Consider the following 23,880-nt stretch of genomic DNA (forward strand, 5'->3'; position numbering starts at 1 on the left):
ACATTCTAGTTATCCAAGATAAAAAGTGAAAGTGTCAGGTTATAAAGGGATCAGCCAGGACACTTGTACTGAAGGCTAATTACTCTCATAACTTTCAAGTAATGAACACTGCACACATCTGCAGTGACCATATCTAAAATACATACAGACAGACAGAAAAAAGGGCACAGCCTGTGAAAATTCTATTAAGTTTTTAAAGTAATCATGTCATTTTTAGTCTCTCTTTTGGAGGATGTTATTTATTGTAAGACATCATTTTTATTAAATACACTGTAGTACAAGAGACTTTCCATGTCAGGTTGAGAGAAGCTGGTCACATGATTTACAAACAAAACTTTTTTTTTTAAACACTGATATTCTGGTGTCACTTTGAAGTCAGCCAAGATGCAGTGGGTCTTAGTAAAGCAATGGACCTCAAAACACATTGCAAAACAGGAACCAGTAAGTATCTGCACAGAGACGTCACATTAAAAAAAATAATAAAGCAAATAAAAAGAGTTCTAAATACCAGGGCACAATTTAAGGGGCATTATATCTTCAGAGAGATATTGAAATGTGTGTGAACATGTGTGTGTGTGTGTGTGTGTGTGTGTGTGTGTGTGTGTATGGCCCGGATATATACAAACATCTCTCCATGTACAGAAGCAAATGCAGAGAGTGTCCACATCTCTAGGCAGATTTGTAAGTGACAGGTAATGATCAATGAAGGCAGGGAGCAATATTTCACTATAATTTGGCCATTTGTCAAAAGATTACATATTTAAAATCCACGTTTATTTCAAAGACCTTGTATTTAAAACATTTCCAGCTGTTTTATACATTTTTAAAGCAATAGTAAGATATACAAGCTGCAAGATGTAGGCCTTTACATTTCATTTCATTTTCTCCAATTTTTTTTCTAGTTCAAGCATGTGACTATTAGCAGCTTTTATTATGCTTGTTCTAATATATTGAACATTCAGCCAACCTTCACTCAGGATCATTTTTATTAATTCACAGATCAAAGAAATAAAACAAACATGGACCTGGCCTAGAATGCATAGACTAAAAAATGACATCCCATGTTTTCCCATTTGTCTCCTGAGACGTATGGTAAAGATGGCAAAAAAGTTGCTTGGTTGCTGTTGTGATATTCACAGTGTTTTGCCTGCAACACATATACATATATATATATATTTTTTTTGCTTTGCTTTGTGTTTGTGAGAAATGGAGCAAAATATAAAAATAAATAAATAAATACATAAATAAATAAGTAAAGGTAAAAAGAAAAGAAAGAAAAAATTAAAACCTAAAGATATTCAAGAATCTTTGACTTGAGAAGCAGAGTGATTCATTCCAGTCTTGACAACAAGAAAATACCCCTTATGTGCTGTCTTATTTAACTACAAATCCCTCCCACCCCTAATTCTTTAGAATAACATTTGGTATCACAACCTTGGAGTCTCTGCACTTTACAATGATGCATCATAAAGAAATTGCTTTAATTGCTCATTTAGCCAGCCATCTGAGTAGTTGGATCACAGGCCATCACCCACATGATAGTTTCTGTAACAGTGATAGAGGGCCGAACCGAAGCTCAACATTAGAAATGAAAGTCCTCCACTGGGAGAAAAAAAAGAGAGAGCAAGGGAATTGAGGGTGTGGGTGTATGCAGTCATTTATCTAATTAGATATACAATTTAATGCTATTGGCATTATAGAAGGTCTAATTTGCAAAAGGAAAGATTAAAATGAAAAGTCCTAACCCAGGGATCCTTTCATCATGGCTCTTTGCAAAGGACAGCCTTGTACACTGTCGTTGCTTGCATTTCCACTTGGTTGTGGGAATGCCTAAGATTCGTTTGCCTCTTTTTAGGGTCTTCTACTTCTCCCCACTGGCCTTCGAGACACTGGGCTCCCAACATTCCAGTTCTTTTCCGGAATGCTTGGACTCCGAACACGAGTGTAACGGGGTCATAGTGGGACAAGGTGAGCATAATGCAAGAAGATAAAAATATCCATTTTTCTTTCTTGGACCTTTACATAAGGAGGTCTATTTCAGTCTGCATTTTCTTTTGTAAGGAGCCAAAGAAAGGACTCAGTGTAATGGGATGGCTTCAAGTCAGATGTTTTGGGAAGCACATTATCTTAAATACGCCTTCCACCCATGTTGAAAAGTGTGGTGTAGTCCTACTCACATGGAGAATGGAAGCACTAATGGCAACATGACATTACAAAGTTTTGGTTATTTAGCAGATTTTAAGCAAATTATTCATACTGCATCCTACTTATAATTATCTCTATTACTGTGTGCCTATAAATTTATACATAAGCACACAAACACACTATTATGTGTGTTTGCATATGTATAAATTAAGTATTTATAATACATATAAATACATGAACATACCACAGGTAGCGCTGATGTGAACACATATGTGTAATATGAATTCTGATATAATCCTTTATAGGATAGTTGAAAATGTTGTCTAAATAAGCCTGATTATGACATTGGTTCAGCGTACAAGGATATAGCTGAAGCTATGAACATGATTATATATCACGATATCTCAGCTGCTTGTCTCACGTGTTTCATTTTGTTCTTCTAACATTATATCCTGCTTCGTGAATTGTTAACATGTTTTCCTTCCTAGACTAGAGTCTCTAGTGGACAGAATCATGATCTTGAGAGTCAGAACATTTTGATTAAGTCTTAGTGGTGCCAGAAGCTAACTTGGAGATGTCTAGCATACCATATAACTTCTCCAGGTCTCAATTTCCTCACCTATAAGAAATGGGAATAATTTGCTAACGTATATGAACACTGTTTGGAAAAGTATTAAACAATTTGTAAACTGAAATGATTTGTCAGAGTTTGGGCTAGAGAATTAGGTTTGTCACTACTACTTGTAGTTTTTAACAAATTTGATGGCAGGCCATATTCTGTGATCATCACATTTGAGAATGAGGTTGCTTCTTTTCTAAAAATTAGAAGAGTATGAGAAGAGGGGCTTGTGGAGGACCAGTGTAGAACATTTAAATATTCTGTGGTTCATTCAGCTACTTTAAAAGCAATCTGGTATTCTGTCAAAGCAAGACGTCTCTGAAATCAGTACATACTCTTGAGACAACAGAGGAAGAAGATAATAATCAGCAATATAAATAACTATAAAGCTTTGCACTTGCATAGAACCTTTCATTTCAAGACCTTGAGGGACTTGTCAAAAGGTAAGGAGAGGTTATTTTAAATTTCTTTTTATTTATTTTTTATGTTTATGTTTATTTTTATTTTTTTGCTTTTTTCCTTCAGAGGAAAACACAACACTGGAATGGAATGCTCCCATCTTCTCATTTGTCTTAAATCCTTGCTCTAAAACTGCACAGTCCTCCTTGAATTTAATCGTTTAGAGTATTGCCTCCTTTGCTCTCTGTTAAAATAAAACAAATAGGTTGCAGCTTCTCCTAGAGCAAGCTGGCTAGTCACGCAGAATGACAAACCTGTGAAGATTTTCAGATCATCACTGATGGAATCTAGAAAAGTTTTGTACAAATCTGCCTTTTTTTTTTTTTACTGCTTCACAGAGTGCCACAGTGTTTTAACAGTACCTTGGGTCCTTAATAGGATATATACGTGCAGGTATATATCATGGAGATATGGCTTTCATTATATTATTATGTGTATTCTGGAGGGTTTTTTTCACTGACAAAGAGAACAAACAACTCAACTCCCATGTTCCATAGGCCAGCGCAGAACCCAAAGGGACTGTAAACTTTGTCTTAGCCAATCCCCTTCACTTGACTATAGATGCTACTGCATTTCATTTTGTTGTCTGTTAATCGACACTTTTTTTTTTTTTGAGAACTGGTTTTCAAACTCCATAATAGAAAATAAAGTGTTCCAGTAATTAAGGGCACAAGCTGAACTTAAACAGAGCAATTGCACCTTCAGAAACAAATATGAAATAAAATGACTTAGGATGAATTAAAATCACTCCCTTTCAATCTGGCTCGTTTTATAAAGATGTCAAGTTAGCAAAATTCCCCTCACAGAGGGTAGCAAGTTTTCTTCAGGAACAGAAATATTTTTCTTCCTTGGTGTAACTGATTACCCAAATAACTGTAAATTTCTATTTAAATTTACAACCTCTCTTCACAAAACCTGTGACTGTACTCAGAAGCACACCTCGAAAGCTTGGTCTGGGCAGAGCCTCGCATTGACATGCTGTGCCTAATTTTTTACTTCTTTTAGTGGAGTGAAGAAAACAAAACAGCATACTGACAGTGGAGTACACTTGGAATTAAACCACTCTCCCAACCAGAGACCAGAGCAAAGACTTGGCCTGTGTACACTAAACATCAATGTATATGATGTCCCCAGGGATGAGGTTTCCTTTCCCTCGGGGATTGACTTTACCCTTCCCACGGTCCCATGGTGGGTTTGACGTGCGTGAAGACATCCAAGCTTCAGGGTCTGTATTTGTTAAAACCCATCACCACCATATAGCCCAGAGACATTTATATTCAGCTAATGAACTCCATTAGCTTCCCCTAATTATATAAGTTATGCCTTTTATGAATCTGCTCTACATATCAAGGGCACAACGTCTGGAGCAGTAGTTTCTGCACACAAGGTATTAATCGACGAAGACCATGCACAGTTTTGCTTGAACAGTTAAAAGGGGTAGCAGGTAGAGATCGGAGGGAAATGCTATCTGAAAAGTTCAATATAAGAGAAATTTGCCTCCGAATGTATAGGTTGTCCTATATTTTCCAAGTCCTTGGCTTTCCTACCCAGCCCTGAAATGATCTCTGGACAAGAATCCACCCTTTTCCAACTGAACTCGACAAAGGCTCAGCAGATAACTCTTGGGAAAACAAACCAGTGCTATCGCCGTGACCTACAAAGACAAGACTGCTTGAGTGTGTGATGCGTCATCTTGTGTCTCACAGAAGCCATCTTTTCTCTCTACTGCACTCTAGTGTTTCTGGTGATGGAAAAAGAATAGTCCATGGCACAGAGTTCAACAGTCTTTTTACTCCTCAGAAAGGTCCTCAAGGAAAGGTGCCGAATACATTCCTCCCAGCTAACAGTCGCTGAGTTTTTCCTAAGTAAGGACTGACGCCAGCTGATCCCAATGGTTGTCTTTGTTCCTCTTATATTATGGTTTATAATAAATCTTCTTTCTCTCTGGTTTTAATCTCCCATAGATAAAGGCTTCCCAGATTGAACACAAGTTTTCCTTTTTCATACACAGGCTTAAGCCATCCAAAAACAATAAGAACAGTAATAATAAATAAATAGAAGTGAATCCATAGAAACTCTCGATGTCTGTACAGCAGAAGTGACAAAGTTTAAGTCAAATATTTGTTTTCCCTTTTTTTCATCCACATCAAAGGCAGGAATACAACAAGGCATTGTTAGTTGTGGTGGGCAAACTGGAGTGTCTGCTGATATAACAAATTAGGTTTGTTAAGGCCTTTGTCTATGCAGAGTTAATAGTAATGCAGAAGCCAAATTGATTAAAAAAGAAAGGGTAAGTAAGGACTGTGAAGCAGGGAAGACAAAAAAGAAAAAGAAAAAAACTAGGGAACAAACCGAGGGATATGGAAAGAGAGAAAGAGATAACGCCAAAAAGAAGTCCATACTTTGTCTACGGTTGGAGAAGTACACATTGCTTCCTTCTGAAAGCTTCTTAGTGTCTTTGTTGTTAATACTGTCAGAGTAGAGAACAGCAGAGTGATGGCATCCAGCGGCAGTTAAAAGACGTTCATCCTCTCGGCCCATCTGAGGAGGTGCTTTGGGAAGGATCGGTCTGGGAGACGGGGCCCTAGCCTAGAATATCCAGATAGACCGGAGATGCCTTGGCCAAGTTCTGAAGGAGGGTGTGGATGCCCTTGATGTTCTTCCTCATGTGGGGCTCTCGCTGCCAGCACCCCAGCATCAACTCGTAGACCTCCTGGGGGCATGTTCGAGGTCGCTGCAAGACTCTGCCCTGAGTGATGCATTCTATCACCTGGATGGAGATCAAAGACAGGATCAGACAGGAGGAAAAACAATGTAGGTAAAGCGAATGTCAGCGCAAAGAGAGGGGTGCTTTAAAGAAAACCACTCGGCATTTACATTTTGTTTTCAGAAGGAAGAGAGCCATTGCTATAGGTTGGTATATCATGGTTAATTGCACTGATTTACATTTATTTTTCAAGCCATACTGATTTCGCCAAACTGGTGGAAAAAAATTATCTATAGGGAATGATCCTAAACCTCAGCCTAGTTTCAAAGTGTTTTAGTTTTACCAACCCGAGATAGAACCAAGGCCACCTTCATGTCAGGGTGCTGACTGAAGAGGGACCCTATCCCCAGTCTATAGAAATGAGTGATTATTTTGGACAATAGTACTAGATAAAAGACAGACTTGGACCTGAAGATGATGTGAGGGACCTGACCAAGAAACTAGGCCTCAAATACAGATATATTTGCAAAAGGATACGAATAGGAAACAAAATGTTGGAGTTTTTCACTAAAAGTGAATGTTCTAATGAAATGTGCAAAAAGGAAAGAAATCTGAAACCTCGTTGGACTAATACAAAGAAACTAGCTGGCTAGCTGGGCTCCAAGGGTGCTGGAATGTCACATCTGCTATTAATTTACTAGATGAGCAGCGCATAGCGATTCCTCAGTCTCATCGCCAGAGGATCACAGGCATGTCAGCAAACACTGCGCTTTTCCTTCTCTAGAATTCTTATATCTGGAGAGCGACTATACTTCGGCCATGACATTTAGGTACACAGCAGGACGTTTGGGAGGTGCTGCTCCCAACAAAGCCACATAAGATCGCGTCCTAACTTCAGGCCACAGGACACTTCTCGGGGTCAGCCTTTTGGATGGTCTTGTCCAGGCCACCACGTACCTCATTGTTGGACAGCTGGTACCAGGGCTGTTTGCCATACGTGAAGATCTCCCACAACACGACCCCCAGGCTCCAGACATCACTTTCTGTGGTGAACTTTCTGTACATGATGCTCTCCGGAGGCATCCAGCGAATGGGCAGCATCGTGTGGCCACCGACCTGGCAGAAAAGGGGTGAACAAGGAGGCATCAGTCACCCCCAAAACAAGTTCCCGTCATCAGAGGAAAAGGTGTAGAAGGAAGATGTGGGAGACATTTTTCCTTTATTTGTATTAATTTTAATTTTAATTGTTTATGAACACATAAGGGAAATATGATTTATTTATCATCTCAAGTGTCACAGACAGAAGGCAAAGAATGGTAACATTATTTTTTTCCTATTATTTGCAATTCTCCCTAGAAACTAGACCGGAGTAGAACTGATGACTGGGTAAATGTTCATTTGTATAAAAAAACTCATGCTTATCTTCTGTTATGAGGATGAGTCGACCTTCTAATGAACAAGGTAACTTTGACCAAGATAACATATCGGAGGATCTTCATTCCAAAATGACTCACCAAGTGACTACTTCTCAGCAAGGCCATAGCTTAGCTTCCTTCCAGTTTAGGGTGTTAGGACTAGTGCACAATGCTTCCTCAAACACTTTTGCCACAACCCAGCAATGGACAGGGCAGAAATTATTATTCTTGTTTTACAGATGAGGCAACTGAGGTTCAGGTTGCTATGGACACAAAGAAGTCAGGTCTTAGGACTTGGAGCTCGGGATTTTCCTCTATGACGGGCACTGCATTACTTATTTACAAAAATAAATAAGTAACTATGGTTCTGAAAAGCCCATTTGAGTAAAAACACAGAACCTGAGGCATTAGATGACAAGAGCATTACCATAGGCAAAGAGAATTTTTTTTTTTAAACAAAGGAGACTTGTTTATGACTTCTTACTTCCTGGAGAAAAGCGAAGAATTCCATTTTCAGGTTCGTAGCCCATGAGAGCTGTCTGATTCTAAAACCATGATAAGATTTCTGCACAGTAGCCCCCTGGGTGGTAGGTCCCAATTTTCATGCTGGTAAACCCCAGCACTCCCAGCCAAAATGCCGTGCCTGACACCAGAGCAGCAGATGAGCTCACAAATAGCAGGAATGACCTCACTGACAACTCTCAGCCCCTGAGTTCTGAGACGAAGGCCACAAAGAGTTTTTGCCTAATTATAATTCTCAATATCCATTTCTGACTCATTAAAGGGAGAAAATGGACTGACGGTGCCTGAAAAATGCTGCTCAGCTCCAGAGCCGAAGGAGCTGAGAGGGTCAGAGATGTCTACTATGCTTGGTGATTTGAAATGATGCTCTTAGCATTAAAGAAAGCACAAATGTGAAAGGAGGAGGGTGTTTTTTTATTGTTGTTTTCCATTCTTCTCTGTACAATGACTCCAAATCTGACCAGTAGGAACATAACTTGCTGGCTCGGTCTTAAGGTGCCCCCATATCTTTACTGTTAGCTTATAAACTAACTCCAGCTTTGGATTTCCTCATTCTCTTCTCACTCCCGCAGTGACGAGAGTCACTATTCAACAAGAAGAGTTCCCTTGTGAAGCCAAAGGTGATGACAATACTCACCATCAGGGTCCATATTCAAAACACAACTGTGTGAACCAGGCACTGACCAGACAGAGGATGCTGGTGGTAAACTAGTTTGAAGGTGTGTTTGGAGGGGAGAGAGAGAGTTAGAGAACTATTTACATATATCTCCTAGAACTAGACAGCTAAAAAAAATAAAAATCCTCTGGGATATGTCAACCTAGTGAGATACCAGGCTGTCCATATTCCTTGTGGGTTCTCAACTGCAGTGCAGTGGACAACCCTCAATTTATGGCATTAGAAACGCTGGTTCCAGAGCACACTCTACTGTGCCATTTCCTAGTTGGGTAACCTTGACTAGTTGCCAAACCTCTCTGCACCCCAGTTTTTCTAACCATAAAATGTAGGTAATGATAAATACCTTCCAGGTTGTCATGAGGCAAGTACCCAAGTAGACGATATTTACAAAGGTGTATTATAATGCACTAAATACTTTCAAGGTTTTGCTTCCTTCTCTGTAATTTTACCATCTGATTTCCTCAACGGAAGCAGCCATTCTGGAGACTTTAAGAAGAGTCAACACGGACATGTCTCCCATACTCCTCACTCTGCAATGACAAGCACTCTGGGGTTCCTGTGACTACAGCACCTACACGACCAGGTTTTCTGTCCTATATTGCTAATGGCCAAAGAAAAAGCTCCTGTTTCCTTTAAAGGAGAAAAAAAACACAGATTCAAATTTTGATTTACATGTTTCCCCTCTGATCATTTATTTTATGCTTGCAATCTCTTTGGGACAGATTTTTCACTTGAATTCTTTCAAGAACCCCTTCTGGGATTTCACACATGCTGTTATAAATAATGCTTTCCTTGTTCTGATGTCAAACGGGTGAGTGTGGGAGAATCTAATAAAAGTTCAGACAGGGTTCACAAGTTTTCTAAACCCGTTTAGAACATTTCTGAACATTTTTGCAGCCCTTTCTCAGGATTTTGGAGCATATCACAAAAGTAGACCAAAAAAAAAAAAAGTCACCATTGTTACAAATTACTGTCACATTCCTGTCACAATCACTGGGTAGTTTTTAAACCTCACAAAACCACACACTGTGTGGCAACAAACACAATGAGACATTTGTTTTGTATTGTGCTGCTTGGCAACTTGCCCTCACACCCTTGCTTAAATATTTGTGAGATGGAATCCAATCCCAAGTATGACACTGGGAGTCAGAGCTGCTGCTGCTTTGACTGCCGGCTATGCTGTGGTGCCTGAAAGAGGCTCCCCAGTGATCCACTTGTGTCAGGCCACATGCTCTTCACTAAACTCACTAGACTGAACTGATGCATGGGAAATCCAGTTAGCTGGGGAGCTGCAATTTTTATTTTCTTCAACCCAAGAGACTGGGATTCTAGCTCTATAATCACCCACCACTACTTCACCATAATAATCAACCATCAGCACTTAGTATCTCACCTTTATAAAGAATTTCCACTCAGTTATTGCACTTGAACCTAATAGTCACTCTCTTGGGTAGACATTGGCTTGCCTTCATATTATGAACAATGCTCCCAAAGTTCAAAGAGCTAAGCAGCTTACCTAGAGCCACATACACAATGCCTCTCCACTGAACATCCTGCACTCATTCTGATGGGTCACTCTGTGCTGTTAGCTTCTGCAGTCTCCAACACATGCCCTGTGTTCGGCCAGCAAGCCTAATTGTGGCTCTTCATCCAGGCTGAACTACTAAGCCTCTTGAAAAACTTGATCTCTTTTCTTTTCCACCTACTTCCCAAAGGCCTCCTAAAGGCAAGCTCAAGTTCCATCATTTCAAGGAACTCTCTGTCCCTGCTATAGCCCAGGGAACTTTTCTGAGCATCGGGAAGCCCCCTTCATACAGCTCTGGTAACACTGCAGCCCAGGCATTGCCTTCTTTTGCTAATGGATCACATACCTCAAGAAAGATGGAGCTAATCAGTTATATCTGTCAGAACATGGAGGGTCGGTTGGTAAGAATACCATATCTTCAAGTGGATTTCTTGTGAGTGCTGATATTTGGGAAGAAAATCTCAATGTGTTATTTCAAGAGATCAGTGTTCACTGCTTCCCTATTCATCTTCCAATAACTTCTCTGAACTCTCGATAGAAGCAAGTCTTAGATTAAATGAATGGAAACTGGCTCGCTTATTTGACTCTACAAATAAGAACCATTTAATGAAATTTGTAATTTGTAATAAAGTATAACCAAAAATACTGGGATTCAAATAGAGTATAACCGCTCTCTAAGTTGTGTGAGAAATCTCATTCCTTGGTTTGCCATCTGTACAATAGACAGGGGAATTTATGGTGCAGACCTGGAACTATTCAATCTGGGAACACAGTCTAAAAAGATATCATAATGTATAATATGAAGTGAGTAGTGTTCTACTAGTATGTCATAGTTTAGGATGCTGGAGAACAAGTACAGAAGTTTAAGAAGAAAGTTAACCCATGAAAAAGAAAGGTCTGAATGACCATCAGGGCTGCTAATCATTGAAACATGCTGAAATCAGCAAAGCTAACCAGAACAATGTCTGAGGCCCAGGGCCAAAATGAAATCCCATATTGCCTAAAATAAATCAAGTTATGGAAAATAACAAATTTTGTTTTTAAAACATATTAGGAAAAAACTATCCATTTAGCTCTTCATGTTTATTTCCATGATACCTCATGGTTTTGATGGTGATATGTATTGGATGACCTGTTAAAAACAAAAATAACCACTGTGTTCTAGTTAAAATATCTGAGCCTTAGCATCCTTTAAATCTACCTGTTTGAAAGGTATTTAACACAATAAATCCTGGAGAGAACAGTGAAGGGCCTTTGGTAAAACTGTCTTGCATTAGAAATCAATGCTTTTATTATTTTTAAATCAAACTGGACAAATCTAATCACTTCAACTACAATATGTATTTCTTAACCAAGAAATACTCTTTGAGTCACATACTTTTTAGTCATTAGTCTGTAAATTGTAAAAATTCTCCCATCACTCAACAAACAACATGATTTATTTTTCTATATTGGAAAACTAGGATTTAGGGAAGTAAAAACTTTCTGAGGAAGGGCCGATTTGAATTGATTATCAGCAGTATTGAAGATTCGGTTCTTTCTCATTTTTTTACAAATATACAAAGTATCTTTTTCCCTGGTACATATTAACAGAGAATGCACAACCCATTTTCCAGGGGCACTGGGAGATGAGAGAGGAGGTGACAAGCTTAGCTCTCTTCCTTCTGGTGGGCCTCACATAAAATGCGTCTACTATCCTCCTTGCTCCCTCATGCTCCTATTCTCTTCTCTTACTGTCAACATTCTTCTCAGTGTTGTCCCCACCCAGTCCATTCTTGCTTCTGTTTCTTTGAATCTCCTCTCAAATCTTACTTGTCCAGTCCCATTTTAAATACCAGCGTTGCATTTAGTTTTGCCTGATTCCTTATTTCCCCCAAATGACCATGCTTATCCGCACCACATTCATTCATCTGTGGTGATGCCTAGTCTCCCTTCTGTATTTACGAGAAACACAATGGTAGGCTGGAGTCTTCCTGTAGATCCGAAGAAAATGCCTAGCTGCCTTTGAAACCACTGGTGATTTAAACTGAGTAATGCTAATCTGAGACCTTCTAAACTCGACCAGCAAAGACCAATGATGCCTGGGAGGCCACTTTCAACTCGTGGTATTTACTCAGTGAGTGAGTGATAACTTGTTTGGAAGCCAAACATATTACTCTCTTAGAAACATGCAGGCCAAAGGGCAAGCCCCACTAAGAGATGATTAGCTGTCAGGCTTTTGGCTGCATTAAATATTGAAGAGGCTCCTAGATTCCTTATATACCCGACACCCCATTGCTTTATTTCAGCAGTTTCTCTTGATCGGTTCCTTAACAATTCATGAAAGCTGTAAACTTTAAGAAATAGCTGGACCTTATTTACTTATTTATTATGTGTTGCATCTGTAGCATGAAGTTAAAAAAAGGAGAGAGAAACAATTTACGCAAAATATTCTCCTTGGAGAGCTTGCAACTATTGTGGTCGGACTGTGGGCATTTTCTGGCCACATCCAAGATGAGAATTCTCCTATTATAAAGAGTAATGAGATGCTTTTGTGGCATGTGGCTACTGAACCAGGGGATACTTCATGGGAAGGACGTCAACTCTTGTGTTTCTAGAAGTCCTGAATGAACCCAGCTCAGGTTGAGTCAGGAGGAGCTCTGGTGACAGTCTGGTCACCCTTTCATACAGTTGGATTTGATTATCTATCACTACACCTAAAGTTGCTGTTATTTGAAACCTAGAAAATCTTTCATTATCTTTTACCATAGAATCTGGTCATTATTGGTTATGTAGTCATAACATAAAGGTTATGACTTAGTAATTTCAAGCCAAATGTTTTAGGATTAGTAAAAGAAAGGGCACGCTGGACGTTATTGCTAACAATATTTTTGCAAATCTTCCCCCTCCCCGCCGCCATATTTAAATCTTTATCCTACCAGAACAGAGCCAATGATCATGTTTGAAAGGGAAAGTTCACAGAGCTATCATCGCTATCTCCTTGGATTCTAAGTGAGCAGATAAGGCAAATTCAATACAAAATTTCTATTGAGAATTCTTTATTCTACTGTGAAATAATAATAATACAAATAATGAAAATAACAACAACAATAATACTATCTCATGTTTCTATAACACCTTTTTTTTTTTTTGCTTTTTCATAGCATTTCCACATTTAGTCATTCTATAATAATTGTACCTACCTCAAAAATATGGTTGTGAAGATTACATGAGTTGCTGTTAGAAAAGCTCTGTGGTACCATTTGTGCGATACCATTTACACAACACTTTTGAAAAGGTAAAACCATAGGTTTAGAAAACCTGTGGTTGACAGGGTGGGGAAGGGAAGTGCCTTACAGGGGCATAAGGATGTTTGTGAGGTGACGACCATGTTCTATGCCCTCACTGCGGCAGCAGTTAAATGACTCTTTTTGCCGAAACTCGAAACTGAACACTAAAAAAGGTGAATTTTACTGTACATATATTATACCTCAATGACCCTGACTTAAAAATAAATAAGTAAAGCTCTTCAAATAATGTCCGGCACATAATAAATGTGAAAAATACATTAGCTATTGTCGTTATGCTAAGCATTTGATTCTTTAATAATCCTATGGGATGTCAGGCAGGTATCTGGGAGTTTCCCAAGTGACCTATGGAAGGATGAAGCCTTTGGAAGGATACAGCATGCTGGCTGGTGTGTGATGAGATTGAACTAAATACATCACTCAGCAATGGGAAGTTGTACTCTCTAATGACATACGTTTCATCAAGAAGCCATTATTTTAATGTTCAATATTACTAAGCTTTTTATGGCCTCCTGTGCATTATGGTTTTTAACCCAAGAGACCATCTGACTCTTCAGCATTTAAGACCAAAGCATTGCATTCTTTCATGGTAAAAAGCCACAGGGACTTACACGATGCTGAGCAAAGGCAACCAGAAAAGCAAGGGCAACATATATTCATGTCGTTGTCTAGGTTAAGGTGATTGTATTATGTTGGTTTAGTTACAAAATTCCAATGTGAAATTGTTTCTATGGAAATAACTCAGAAAGACTGTTATTGCAGCTACTTTAAGGAAAGAAAGAAATCAATGATTTATCAACAGAGTAGGGGGGAAAAAGCTTCTCTACATTAGAAACAGCACTCTCCATACCAGCTGGGATTATTGTGATTATTGCTGCCCTGGGTGCATTATGTTCCATAAGTGGAAAGATCAGGTTTCTGGGTGGACACCACATATTTGTCTCACCATAACCCCACCTTCTTTAGTTAACACTGAAGGCCTTGCCAGAATGTACATACCACCATTAACCTGAGCTGAAGACTTAATACACCAGAGCCAGTGAAAAATGGATAGGATCCTCTTTTTTCTCAGTTCATTCTGACACAGAAACTCGTGTCTGTGTCCATGGGAATGGAACAATAGTGGGAAAGTTGCTTTCTCCAGTGGGCTCTGAATGCCTACCTGGCGTCATCATGGTCCTTTTCTACAATATCTGTGATGCATGTAATGCACAGATATTGTGACCTCAGTTACAAAGGACATTGTGATGTCTTATCATGCTCGTGAGAGCTAGGAAATCATGTAATAAAAGTAACTTAGTATCTGAGCACCTACTCTGTGTGCCATGTTCTGTGTTGTATCTGCTAAAGATACTACCTCAATTTAAAACTCACTTTTCTCATAGCTCTCCCAACATACCTACAGACAAAATGTACCCATAGAAAGTGCACATATTACAAGCAGCAGCTGTTTCATAATTGTGAAACTGGAACTCGTTTTCTGACCAACAGCTTCCCTGTGCAGAGTGAATAGTGACAGCTCAACATTATGAAAAACCAGTATGGTGTAGCTGGTTGTTTCTCAAACCTTTCCACCAAAGTAACCCAAACTGCAGAAATAAGTAAAAGATCAGGGTGTGGGACTAATTGGGACCATGTCTGTGAGTCTAGCTCACGGTACCTGTGGTAAGTGTGGCATTTATTTAAAGTCTTACATGTCATCCTTAACATCTGATATAATTATCGCATTAGACTCCACAATGCAATATGAAAAGTAATGAGTTGTCCAAAAATCACTTATTAAAACCGATGCTTTAGAAACACGGGCCGCTGTTTATTTTGTGGCTTCATAAGTTTCTGGTCTAGATCCATTACCTTGTGTCTGAAGTCTACCCAGATTTTAGAGCCATTGGTGACAGAAAGTGAACAGGTTTTGGAGTCAGCAGACCTGGTTTTCTGTCTAGTTCAGCCACTTATTAACTAAATAAAGGTAAATAAATTACTTGATGTCTTAGAGTCTCTCCTTTGCATCTAAATAAGAATAAAATTGTAAAAGACAAATTAAGCCTATACTCTTCCTCAACAGACTAAATTCTAGAAGACGTGATAACCATCCCAATGGCCAGAAATAAGAAGAAAGAAACATTCAGGCAATAGCCTTGAGATAACAGAAAGAACCCGGCACCAGGGTTCCATGTGGTCCTGCCCACTGCACAGTCCTGAGGGGCTCCATTCACACTGTGGTCCATGTAAATGCCCCTGCCAGAGTTATCCAACATGATGACCTGCATTAGAAACCCAGGCTCTATTCTGGTACCTAGAAGACTCTCCACGCGGCTTTGGGCAAGTCATTGCCTCCCTCTAAACCACAGGTTTTTCACCTGTAGAATGGGGACAATGACACTGTGTTGTATCTGTGAAGCTCAATGAGGTAGCTGAGAAAAAATATAGCTTAAATGGCACTACCTAATCCACATGTCATAGCCCGTTGATCTCGTTTATTCATGTGCCTTTATTTCGGTGCATTTCTACAGACCTTTTTAGTGCCTTATGTCAGTGCCTGTATTTTAGAGCACATAGTGTTGTCCCCAGAAATGTTCGAGAAACAACATTGAATGAGATTAGGTCTTTGACCACAGTGCTTGTTCTATAACCCTAATGCAAGGTGGAGAATTGATGCCCTAGTGCAAATGTAAACAACTGGCTGTGGATCATGACACTAGTGCAGTTCGGCCCCCTCCTTAATCTAGTGATGTTTTCAGCACCTTTCCACTAAGAAGTCACTAATAGGGTGCCCAAGTGTCTGCCACTATGTCCAGATGGTCACGTGAAAGGAGACTATTAGGAAACAACAGAAGAGAAGTTTTCAGAAAAGATCAAGACCTAATTCTCACTTAAGTTTCTTGAGAGGAAGAAGTTGGCCACAATGCCCCAAGGAGGCTGTGATGGCTGTGTTGTGTTTAGTTTTGTGGCTAGAGTTCAACTCCTAGCTACTGTTTATTGCAGGCCTGTCATATGTAAGGCATAATCAAGAACTTTACACATATTATTTCATTGAGCAGCATTGAACCAAGAAGCTGAGCCCATGCAGGGATGAAGAGGGCACCCCAGGTAGGAATCACCATCAGCGTCACATGACGGAGACAGTGGCTTAACCATGGGTGGAGAATTCACTCTTGTCACTTACTCGAAGTCCCGAAGGATGCAGTCAAGGGCTTGTGGAATACTCTGAGATATACTTCCAATAACATAATTTAAGAGACATCTCAAAGCTGTCCACTTCCTTCCACCTTCATTTTCACCTCCCAGTTCCATCATTACCCTCCCTAGGTTACTGTGACAGCCTCCTAACTAGTCGATCCATTTCTCCTCTTACCTTTTCCAATCTGCTGTCTATTTAATGACCATAACAACAGTCTTAAAGTATTAATTGTATAAATTATTTGTTTGTCTGCTATAAACTCTTCGATGACTTCTTATTGCCCTGAGAATAAAACTAAAAGTCATTAAAACGGCTGATACCACCCTGGTTGGCCTTAGTATCTCCTTCTCCCGTCTCCTTTTACACTTTCCCCTTTCATGGGAGTGACCCATCTATTTGGTCTTAAATGTCTTAGCACTTTCTCACCGTAGGTCCTTCACACATGCATCCCCTCAAGTTTTACCTTCTCCTTGTCCCTCAGGACTTAATGTAAATACCATGCTCTTAGACATCAAAGGCAAGTAAGACTATCAGGCAACACTGCTTCCTTTCCCCCAGCAACTCCAAACAGTCATAATGACCGTGCTTATTTGTGTGGTTACACTTTTGCTATCTCCTTCTGCCTGTAGATTACAAGCTTCATGAAGGAAAGCACTAGCCAGTGCTTGGATGCTCTATAGACTTTGTCAAAGGAAGAAGTGCATCTGGCTGTCTCAGGCAATGGACTTGGTGGATAGATAATTTGGTGTGAAATAAATATGAAAGGAGAACAATGGGCTATAGCTAAAGAGGCCTATTTGCCCTATGTGAGACTGTCAGCACAAACCCCTTGGGTCCAAGAGGGGTATCTAGAGAGGAAAAGGGAAAATAAAACAGACAGTAGCTGATTTGCTGTAGAGAGCAACACCCGTTTCTAATTTAAACTGCAAATAAGGAATGGAAACATACATATGTTGTACACAGAGAAATGAACATATGGGATAAGTTACCAAGAAAATCCCGGGGAAGCTGAAATTAATGGGCTGAAGTGACACCTTGGTTGAAGAGAGGATGCGAGGGTGCTGGGAGAAGTCAGAGAGAATGGAAGGGCTGGGTGCCCTGTCCCCAGGGTTCTCCTTCCTTTGCTCAGTCATTCTGTGTTATGTCCCATCAGCCATCACAACTTTACTCCACAAAGCCCTCCTGCTTACGGAGGCCCCCTTGTGGCCCCATCACAACTTCCCCATGAGAGAGACTCTGGGTGGCAGATGTTTGGAGGTGGGGGAGGCTTGTCCTGAAGCTGCCTCGGCATGGCACCCCCTATGCTTAGCTGCGATCGCTGGAGAGGTAAAAGAGGCAGAGAGAGATTAACGAGAGGACGTCTAAAGCCCCCAGACCAGCCCTCAGCATCACCACTGCCTCCCGTGTGAGCTGCCTGCTGACTCTCACCACCATAACTCCACAGTCTTAAACCATTCACAGAGTGCTGTGGAATAACGAAAGTCTGGGGAAGTTAAGCTAAAAGCCTAGACCTTATCTTCAAAGGACTATCCATTTCCATCACAGAAGATAATATTAAGAAAAGCTATAATAACATTTTTTGGATTCTCAAATCCTCATCGCACAGAGTATAGATTGATCTTTTTAATCATTGAGTTGCTAATCATTTGTTTGTTTTGATATATCATTCACTCATTCCAAAAAATTTATTGAGCTATCTATCGGTGCTGGGCATTGTCCTAGGCACTGGGGACGTGGATGTAAATCGGCTCCAGGTCCTCATGAAGCTCTCATTTTAGTGGGAGCCACAGACCACACATAAATAAAGAGATACCTATGCATGATAATGTCATAAATAAAGAGATACCTATGCATGATAATGTCAGGTGATAAATATTATAGAAAAGAGAAAAAGAAAAAGAGAGTAAAAGGATAGAAGGGCAGTGTTCTTTAGATTGGAAGGTCAGCAAAGGGTTTTCTGAGCAGAGAACTGAATAAAGTGAAACAATAAGACAGGCAAACATCAGGAAGTACATTCTAAGCACTGGAGTCAGCAGGTGCAAAGTTCCTAAGGTAGGACCACCCTCAATGTGTTCGAACAGAAAGGAAGCCAGTGTGGATGGAGTGACTGTAGCAAGTGGATGAATGATGAGAAAGGAAGTGGAGTGTTACCTGGGGCTATCACTGGTGCGGTTTTATGTAATGGTGCACCTGCACTGAAGGGCATGTGGCTAGTGCTATATATCCACATCTGTATATTTATGTTTACTTCTATACCTAAATAATATGTGACTTCAGGTAATATTTTAAGGCAAGCTACTTAGTATTATGGGGCTTTACAACAAACACATAATCTATGACCCAACTACTATAACCATTTACTGAGGGGAAACTAAGGTTAAAAACCCAAGACCATAGTCAGAATCAGGGTCCAAGGTAGCAATGTTTCAAATCCATTAATCTTGCCTCTTTCTCTTTGATTTTTGCCTGTTATTTTGCACCAGTTCTCTGAATCCACCTGGTGGCATGATCAACTATGCAAACTAGCTAAAGCAATCACTAGCCAATGCTTTCTTTTGCAGGAAGTGAGGAATTTAAGAAACAAAGTGGATCTGACTGTGTGGGTCTCCCACCCCTTTCTTTCAACGAAGGGAGGAAGGGGCCTCAGAGGGATCTTATTACTTCTGGTCCCTTCAGTAGCACAGATGTATTCCTAAGTTTCTCGGGATGATTAGTTATAGCTCCCTTGGTATTTAGCTTTAGGATTTATGTTGATGGCTTGTGCATACTTCTGTCAGTAGATGAGTAGGAGACTCCCTCCACATTGCCTTGTTTTTCCTGATTACTTCCCCAGTATTCCACCAGTTACACAATCACTTCACCGCTGAGATCACCCTTTGACTCCTAAAACAGTTTGAGTTTCCTTTGAGGAAGAAAGCGACCCTGTGGTATCCCAAGGGAGAAGAGAAAAGATTCCACAATGCTCAAGTCCATAATGATGCTCTGTCGGCATTCTTTCTTTGTGCACCTTCCTTCCTTTTTCTCAATCCCTTAGTCAATCTCAAAACCGTTTTTCTGCAAATTCCCTCCCCAGGTTGCTATCCCCGGCAATTACAATTTGTTTATACCAAAACATCTATTTAGGAACAGATCATTGGCATTTAGAATACCAAATTTACTGGTTACTATGTGCTCAAATCCATTTACAGAAATAGCTTTCATGAAACACATGAGAGTCTTTAAGCTCTACGACCTACTCTATGAACACAGCTTCAGGGATAAAAATTCTTTTCAACCCTAAATTTTTCTTTAGAGATGAAGACAAGAACACTCCACATAAGGGCAGGGTTTATACAGAACAAACAAGCTTTCGCAGGTTAACTTAAAACAAAACAAAACAAAACAAAACAAACTGTAGGGAAACACAGAGATGATTCCCAACTTAAAAACATTAGACTTTTAAACAATGTATCCCCTTTTCCCATGGAGGTCTGTCCTCTGCTGACCCAAAAGTTAAATGTCTTCAAATGTCCTCCCCTTTTTTGAGGCCCTGTTCCTCCCTCTGTTTCCCTATCCCCTTCAATATCACCACCTCCCCCACCAACCACCACTATTTTTCCTCCCAAGATAAAACCCTAGGAGCTATCATTAATTATTTATTTTCCCTTATCCCTGCTATTAAACTTATCAGCAGGTTCTTTCAGCTCTACCTGCAAAACATACCTGGAATGCAGGTATGTTTGCACCCACTTGCCCATTTCCACTGTTACCCCTGAGTCCAAGCCACCGCATGCTTGCACCCAGACTGCTGCAATAACGTCTTCTGAGCTGTCTCAGCTCTAACTCCAACTCAGCGGGCAACCTACCTGAGTTCCACTCATCCTAGCCTGGCCTGGCCCGAGGCTGAGGGCATCATTTGAAGATACTTTTACCCTGACCCCAGAAAGTCTTTCGTGGTCTTGGTGGTCTGCTCCTGCTGCCTCCGCCTGACAGGAATGACTCACTGGATGACCTCCCTCTTTGCTCCAGGGGTCAAGTTTTACCTTCATCCGTTACCATAACTATGTTCGAATAAAACTTAATACTGGAGCAGTCAAAGAACAACAACAACAAAAAACATATGCTCCGGTGGTTATTTTGTTATAGGTTTTATTTGGTAGAACTTGCGGAAGACAGAAATGCTTGTTTTTTGAGGAATTTGTGAAACACCTTTAATCCATTTGCTGAACATTTTAATGGTCAGTTCATCGCCTCTCTAAATTAAATCGCTAGAGCTGCACTGCTGTTTTAGAGTGGGAAAGGTGGTTATCCCTGCAGGGAAAAATTAGGTTCAGCTGAAGGGGAACTCAAAGTGATCTTTATAAAGTAAAACTCCACCGAGAGACCACAGCAACTAATAGTGTCTGGGCAGCCCTGCATATCCACGCCTCTGAGGCTCACACCAGACAGGACTTCGAGCCTCGAGCCTCGGGGGTCAGGTTCTCAACAATCTCTGCTAATGAAAACTCAGCCAATCAGAACGGGCCTCATTCTCACAGTTATCCTCTTGGGGTCTTCAGAAATTACAACCAGGCTTGCTTTGCATTTATATCACCCACATCCTGGTTAGGAAAACTGGTTGCTGGGCAGTGCTGGGCAGGAGGGGAGCAGGCCAAGGTGCAGCCTGAACACCATTTTCAAATGGTGAGGCGGCATCATCAGAAGAATGTCTGGCTGCTTGTCACCAAGGGGCAGGTCAAGAAAAGGTGAGGGTCAATTGTCTCACGAGGATCTCATATTTGATACAATCAGCTTTTTGCCATTAATGGCCACCAGGTCATTAAGTGCTTGAATGCTTCGATGAAGGCAGCTGTGAGGTCCCCTCTCTGTACCTCTGATGCTCTATATTAAGATACTCAGTGGGGGCTTTTCCAGGTATTTCCTGATTTAAAAACTTAGACCTTCAGCTGAGAGAACAGGAACTCTGGGTACTCCATATTTTAAAGAAACACTCTGTGTCAGTCAGGGTCCAGCACAGTATCCAACAACTGGATCAGACTCCTGCTCCCATAATGGAAAAAGCTCTACAATAATGACCCACCATCCTAGATAATCTGTCCTCTCCACATGGGGAGAGAACTGGGGAAGGGAGCGAGCAAGAGTAATGGGGCTATTTATTGGTTTGGGGGCTACTGGAGGAATGTTCCTGATAAGAGGTAATTTTCTTCCCTTCTCTTTCCCTCTACTCCCCCTTGTCTCAATCTGAAATCAAGGAAGAGATTTCAAGAGAATTCCTTATAAAGACAGGTGGTGCCTTAAGAAAGGGAGACTGAAACCTCATTTTGCGTTTGAGCTATGTTTAGGCAGCAGATTGTGTGCACTGCAAAGGAAAAAGGAAGTGGATGGAGAAAGATGGTAGAGTCGAAAAAAGTGGGCAGCAGGAGAGCCTGCTCTCCCATCATTCAGAGGGGCAAAGATGTGTGAGTTTCTCGTGAATAATCGAATACTGTGGAAAGTGCGTTTGAGCCTTCTTTTCTGTACCCTGGCTGCCCATGGGTGACAATTGACCCACAGAGGTGTTAGTAGGAAAACTGATGACAAAGGAGAGGGAGACAACTAAGAGGTAAAGAGATGTTCCCTTAATCCTTAATCCCTCCTCTCAGTCCCTAACATCGTAGGAACTAGAGACAGAGGAGGAGAAGGGAGAAGTCTAGCCTGTGATGTTGTAAGGGGAAGCTTTGAAATTGATAAAAGAAAAGTTGTAAACTGGACTCAACTGGTTTCATAGCTGAAAATGAACAGAAAGATATGGAGGAAACTCAAACATACATACTAAGTGAAAGAAGCTTGTCTGAAAAGGTTAAATACTGTGTGATTCCAGCTATGTATATGGCATTCTGGAAAAGGTAAAACTATGGAGACAATTAAAAAAAAAAATAGATAGTGTTTGCTAGGGGCTAAGGGGAGGGTGAGGGAAATAGGCAGAGCACGGAGGATTTTTAGGACAATGAAACTATTCTGTATGATACTATGATGGTGGTTATACGTCATTATATATTTATAAAAACGTATAGAATGCACAACACCAAGAGTGAGGTCTTATGTAAACTATGGACTTTGGGTGGTAATGATGTGTCTGTCCATGTAGGTTTGTGATTACAACAAATGTCCCACTCTAGTGAAAGATGTTGATATTCACAGAGGCTGTGTCTGGCAGGGGCAGGCAGGGGACTTATAGGAATTCTCTACATTCTGCTCAATTTTGCTGTGAATCTAAAACTACTCTAAAAAATAAAGTCTACTTTTTAAAAAATGTTGCAATGAGGACATAGCATTTGCAATAACAGAGGCTCTGTTACTTAGTTTTCATCTATGTCATTTAAAATTTCAGGAAAAGAGACCACCAGTCCTGCCCTGTCTTTGCTGTGATGTCCTGTCATTCACTGGGCTGTGGAGGATGCTCTGTAGAAATGGAGACCCTGAGCAGTGAACACAGAAATGTGGCTCGGAGGAAACCAACAGAGAATGCATCAGGGGGGAAGGTGACACGGAGTGGTCTACCCCAGGGCAGAAGTCAGTATGGTTGGAAGTCCACTCTCAACAGGAAACAGGAAACTGCTGCTCAGGAGTCTCTAAAATGGAAGCACAGCTAGTTCCTGGGAAAGAGGCCAAGAAAATGTAGGGCAGGACCATTCTCACTCACCAAAATGAAATTAAGTTTACCATGGAATGCATACACTGTTTCCCCAGCATATGATTTTTTTTAAAAATAGATTTTTTTGTGTTTTAATTTTGAGAACTTGAGAGCTAAACTTGCCAAAGAGGATTACAAGAATGTTGGGCATATCAATATAGTAATGGTGCTGAGCTAGAATAAATTAAGTCGAGGAAGGTTTGGAGGATATAAGTCAGAAGTGTCTTTAATTACAATGATCTGTGCCTTAATGGCCCAATACGTTGACAGGATCATAGTTAAAGATATTAGACTATTATTTTCACCATAACAGTTCTCTTTTTAAAAATATCAGGCTTTTAACAGACAATATAAAAAGAGCTTTTAATAACTCACCGATGAAGAGGATTCACGGTTGAGAACTGTGAATATCTTATGACTTATTCTTACAAGCTTCAACAGGCTTGAGCAGTTGTAAAAAATAAAACTTCAGTACTGGGTTACTGAATGAGTGTTCAGTAGAAGATATAACAGATGAGCTAAAATGGACCTTATGGGCTGGTTAAGTGTTCAACCATGACCTCCTAAACATATAAATAAGTGACTGGGTCCCCTTATGTAAAACAAGGAGAGGGGCCCTGGGAGGCACTTGAAAAGGAGTGTTTAAAAGATGAACTAAGAACATCAAGGTCAGAAGACAAGAAGACAAGAGA

The 23,880-nt window shown here is 40.4% G+C and overlaps 1 protein-coding gene across 5 annotated transcripts in view; it reads right to left on the bottom strand.

The window, feature by feature from the left end:
* Window positions 1–235: 235 nt before the first annotated feature.
* NTRK2 (neurotrophic receptor tyrosine kinase 2) overlaps window positions 236–23,880 on the bottom strand; it is a 319,040-nt gene continuing 295,395 nt past the window's right edge. For 4 of the 5 annotated variants that reach the window (XM_039875642.1, XM_039875641.1, XM_039875639.1 and 1 more), the window contains 2 exons: window positions 6,888–7,046; window positions 753–5,993 (listed from right to left, as the gene is read on the bottom strand). In XM_039875642.1, the coding sequence (XP_039731576.1) occupies window positions 5,808–5,993; window positions 6,888–7,046 (345 nt within the window). In that variant the 3' untranslated portion in view covers window positions 753–5,807. Of the gene's footprint in view, window positions 5,994–6,887; window positions 7,047–23,880 lie in introns of all 5 variants that reach the window. The other variant, XM_039875643.1, reaches the window with a different exon arrangement.

This window comes from Pteropus medius, unplaced genomic scaffold (genome assembly GCF_902729225.1).
Source record: "Pteropus medius unplaced genomic scaffold, Ma_sr-lr_union100, whole genome shotgun sequence".
In the NCBI taxonomy this organism is placed as follows: Eukaryota; Metazoa; Chordata; class Mammalia; order Chiroptera; family Pteropodidae; genus Pteropus; species Pteropus medius.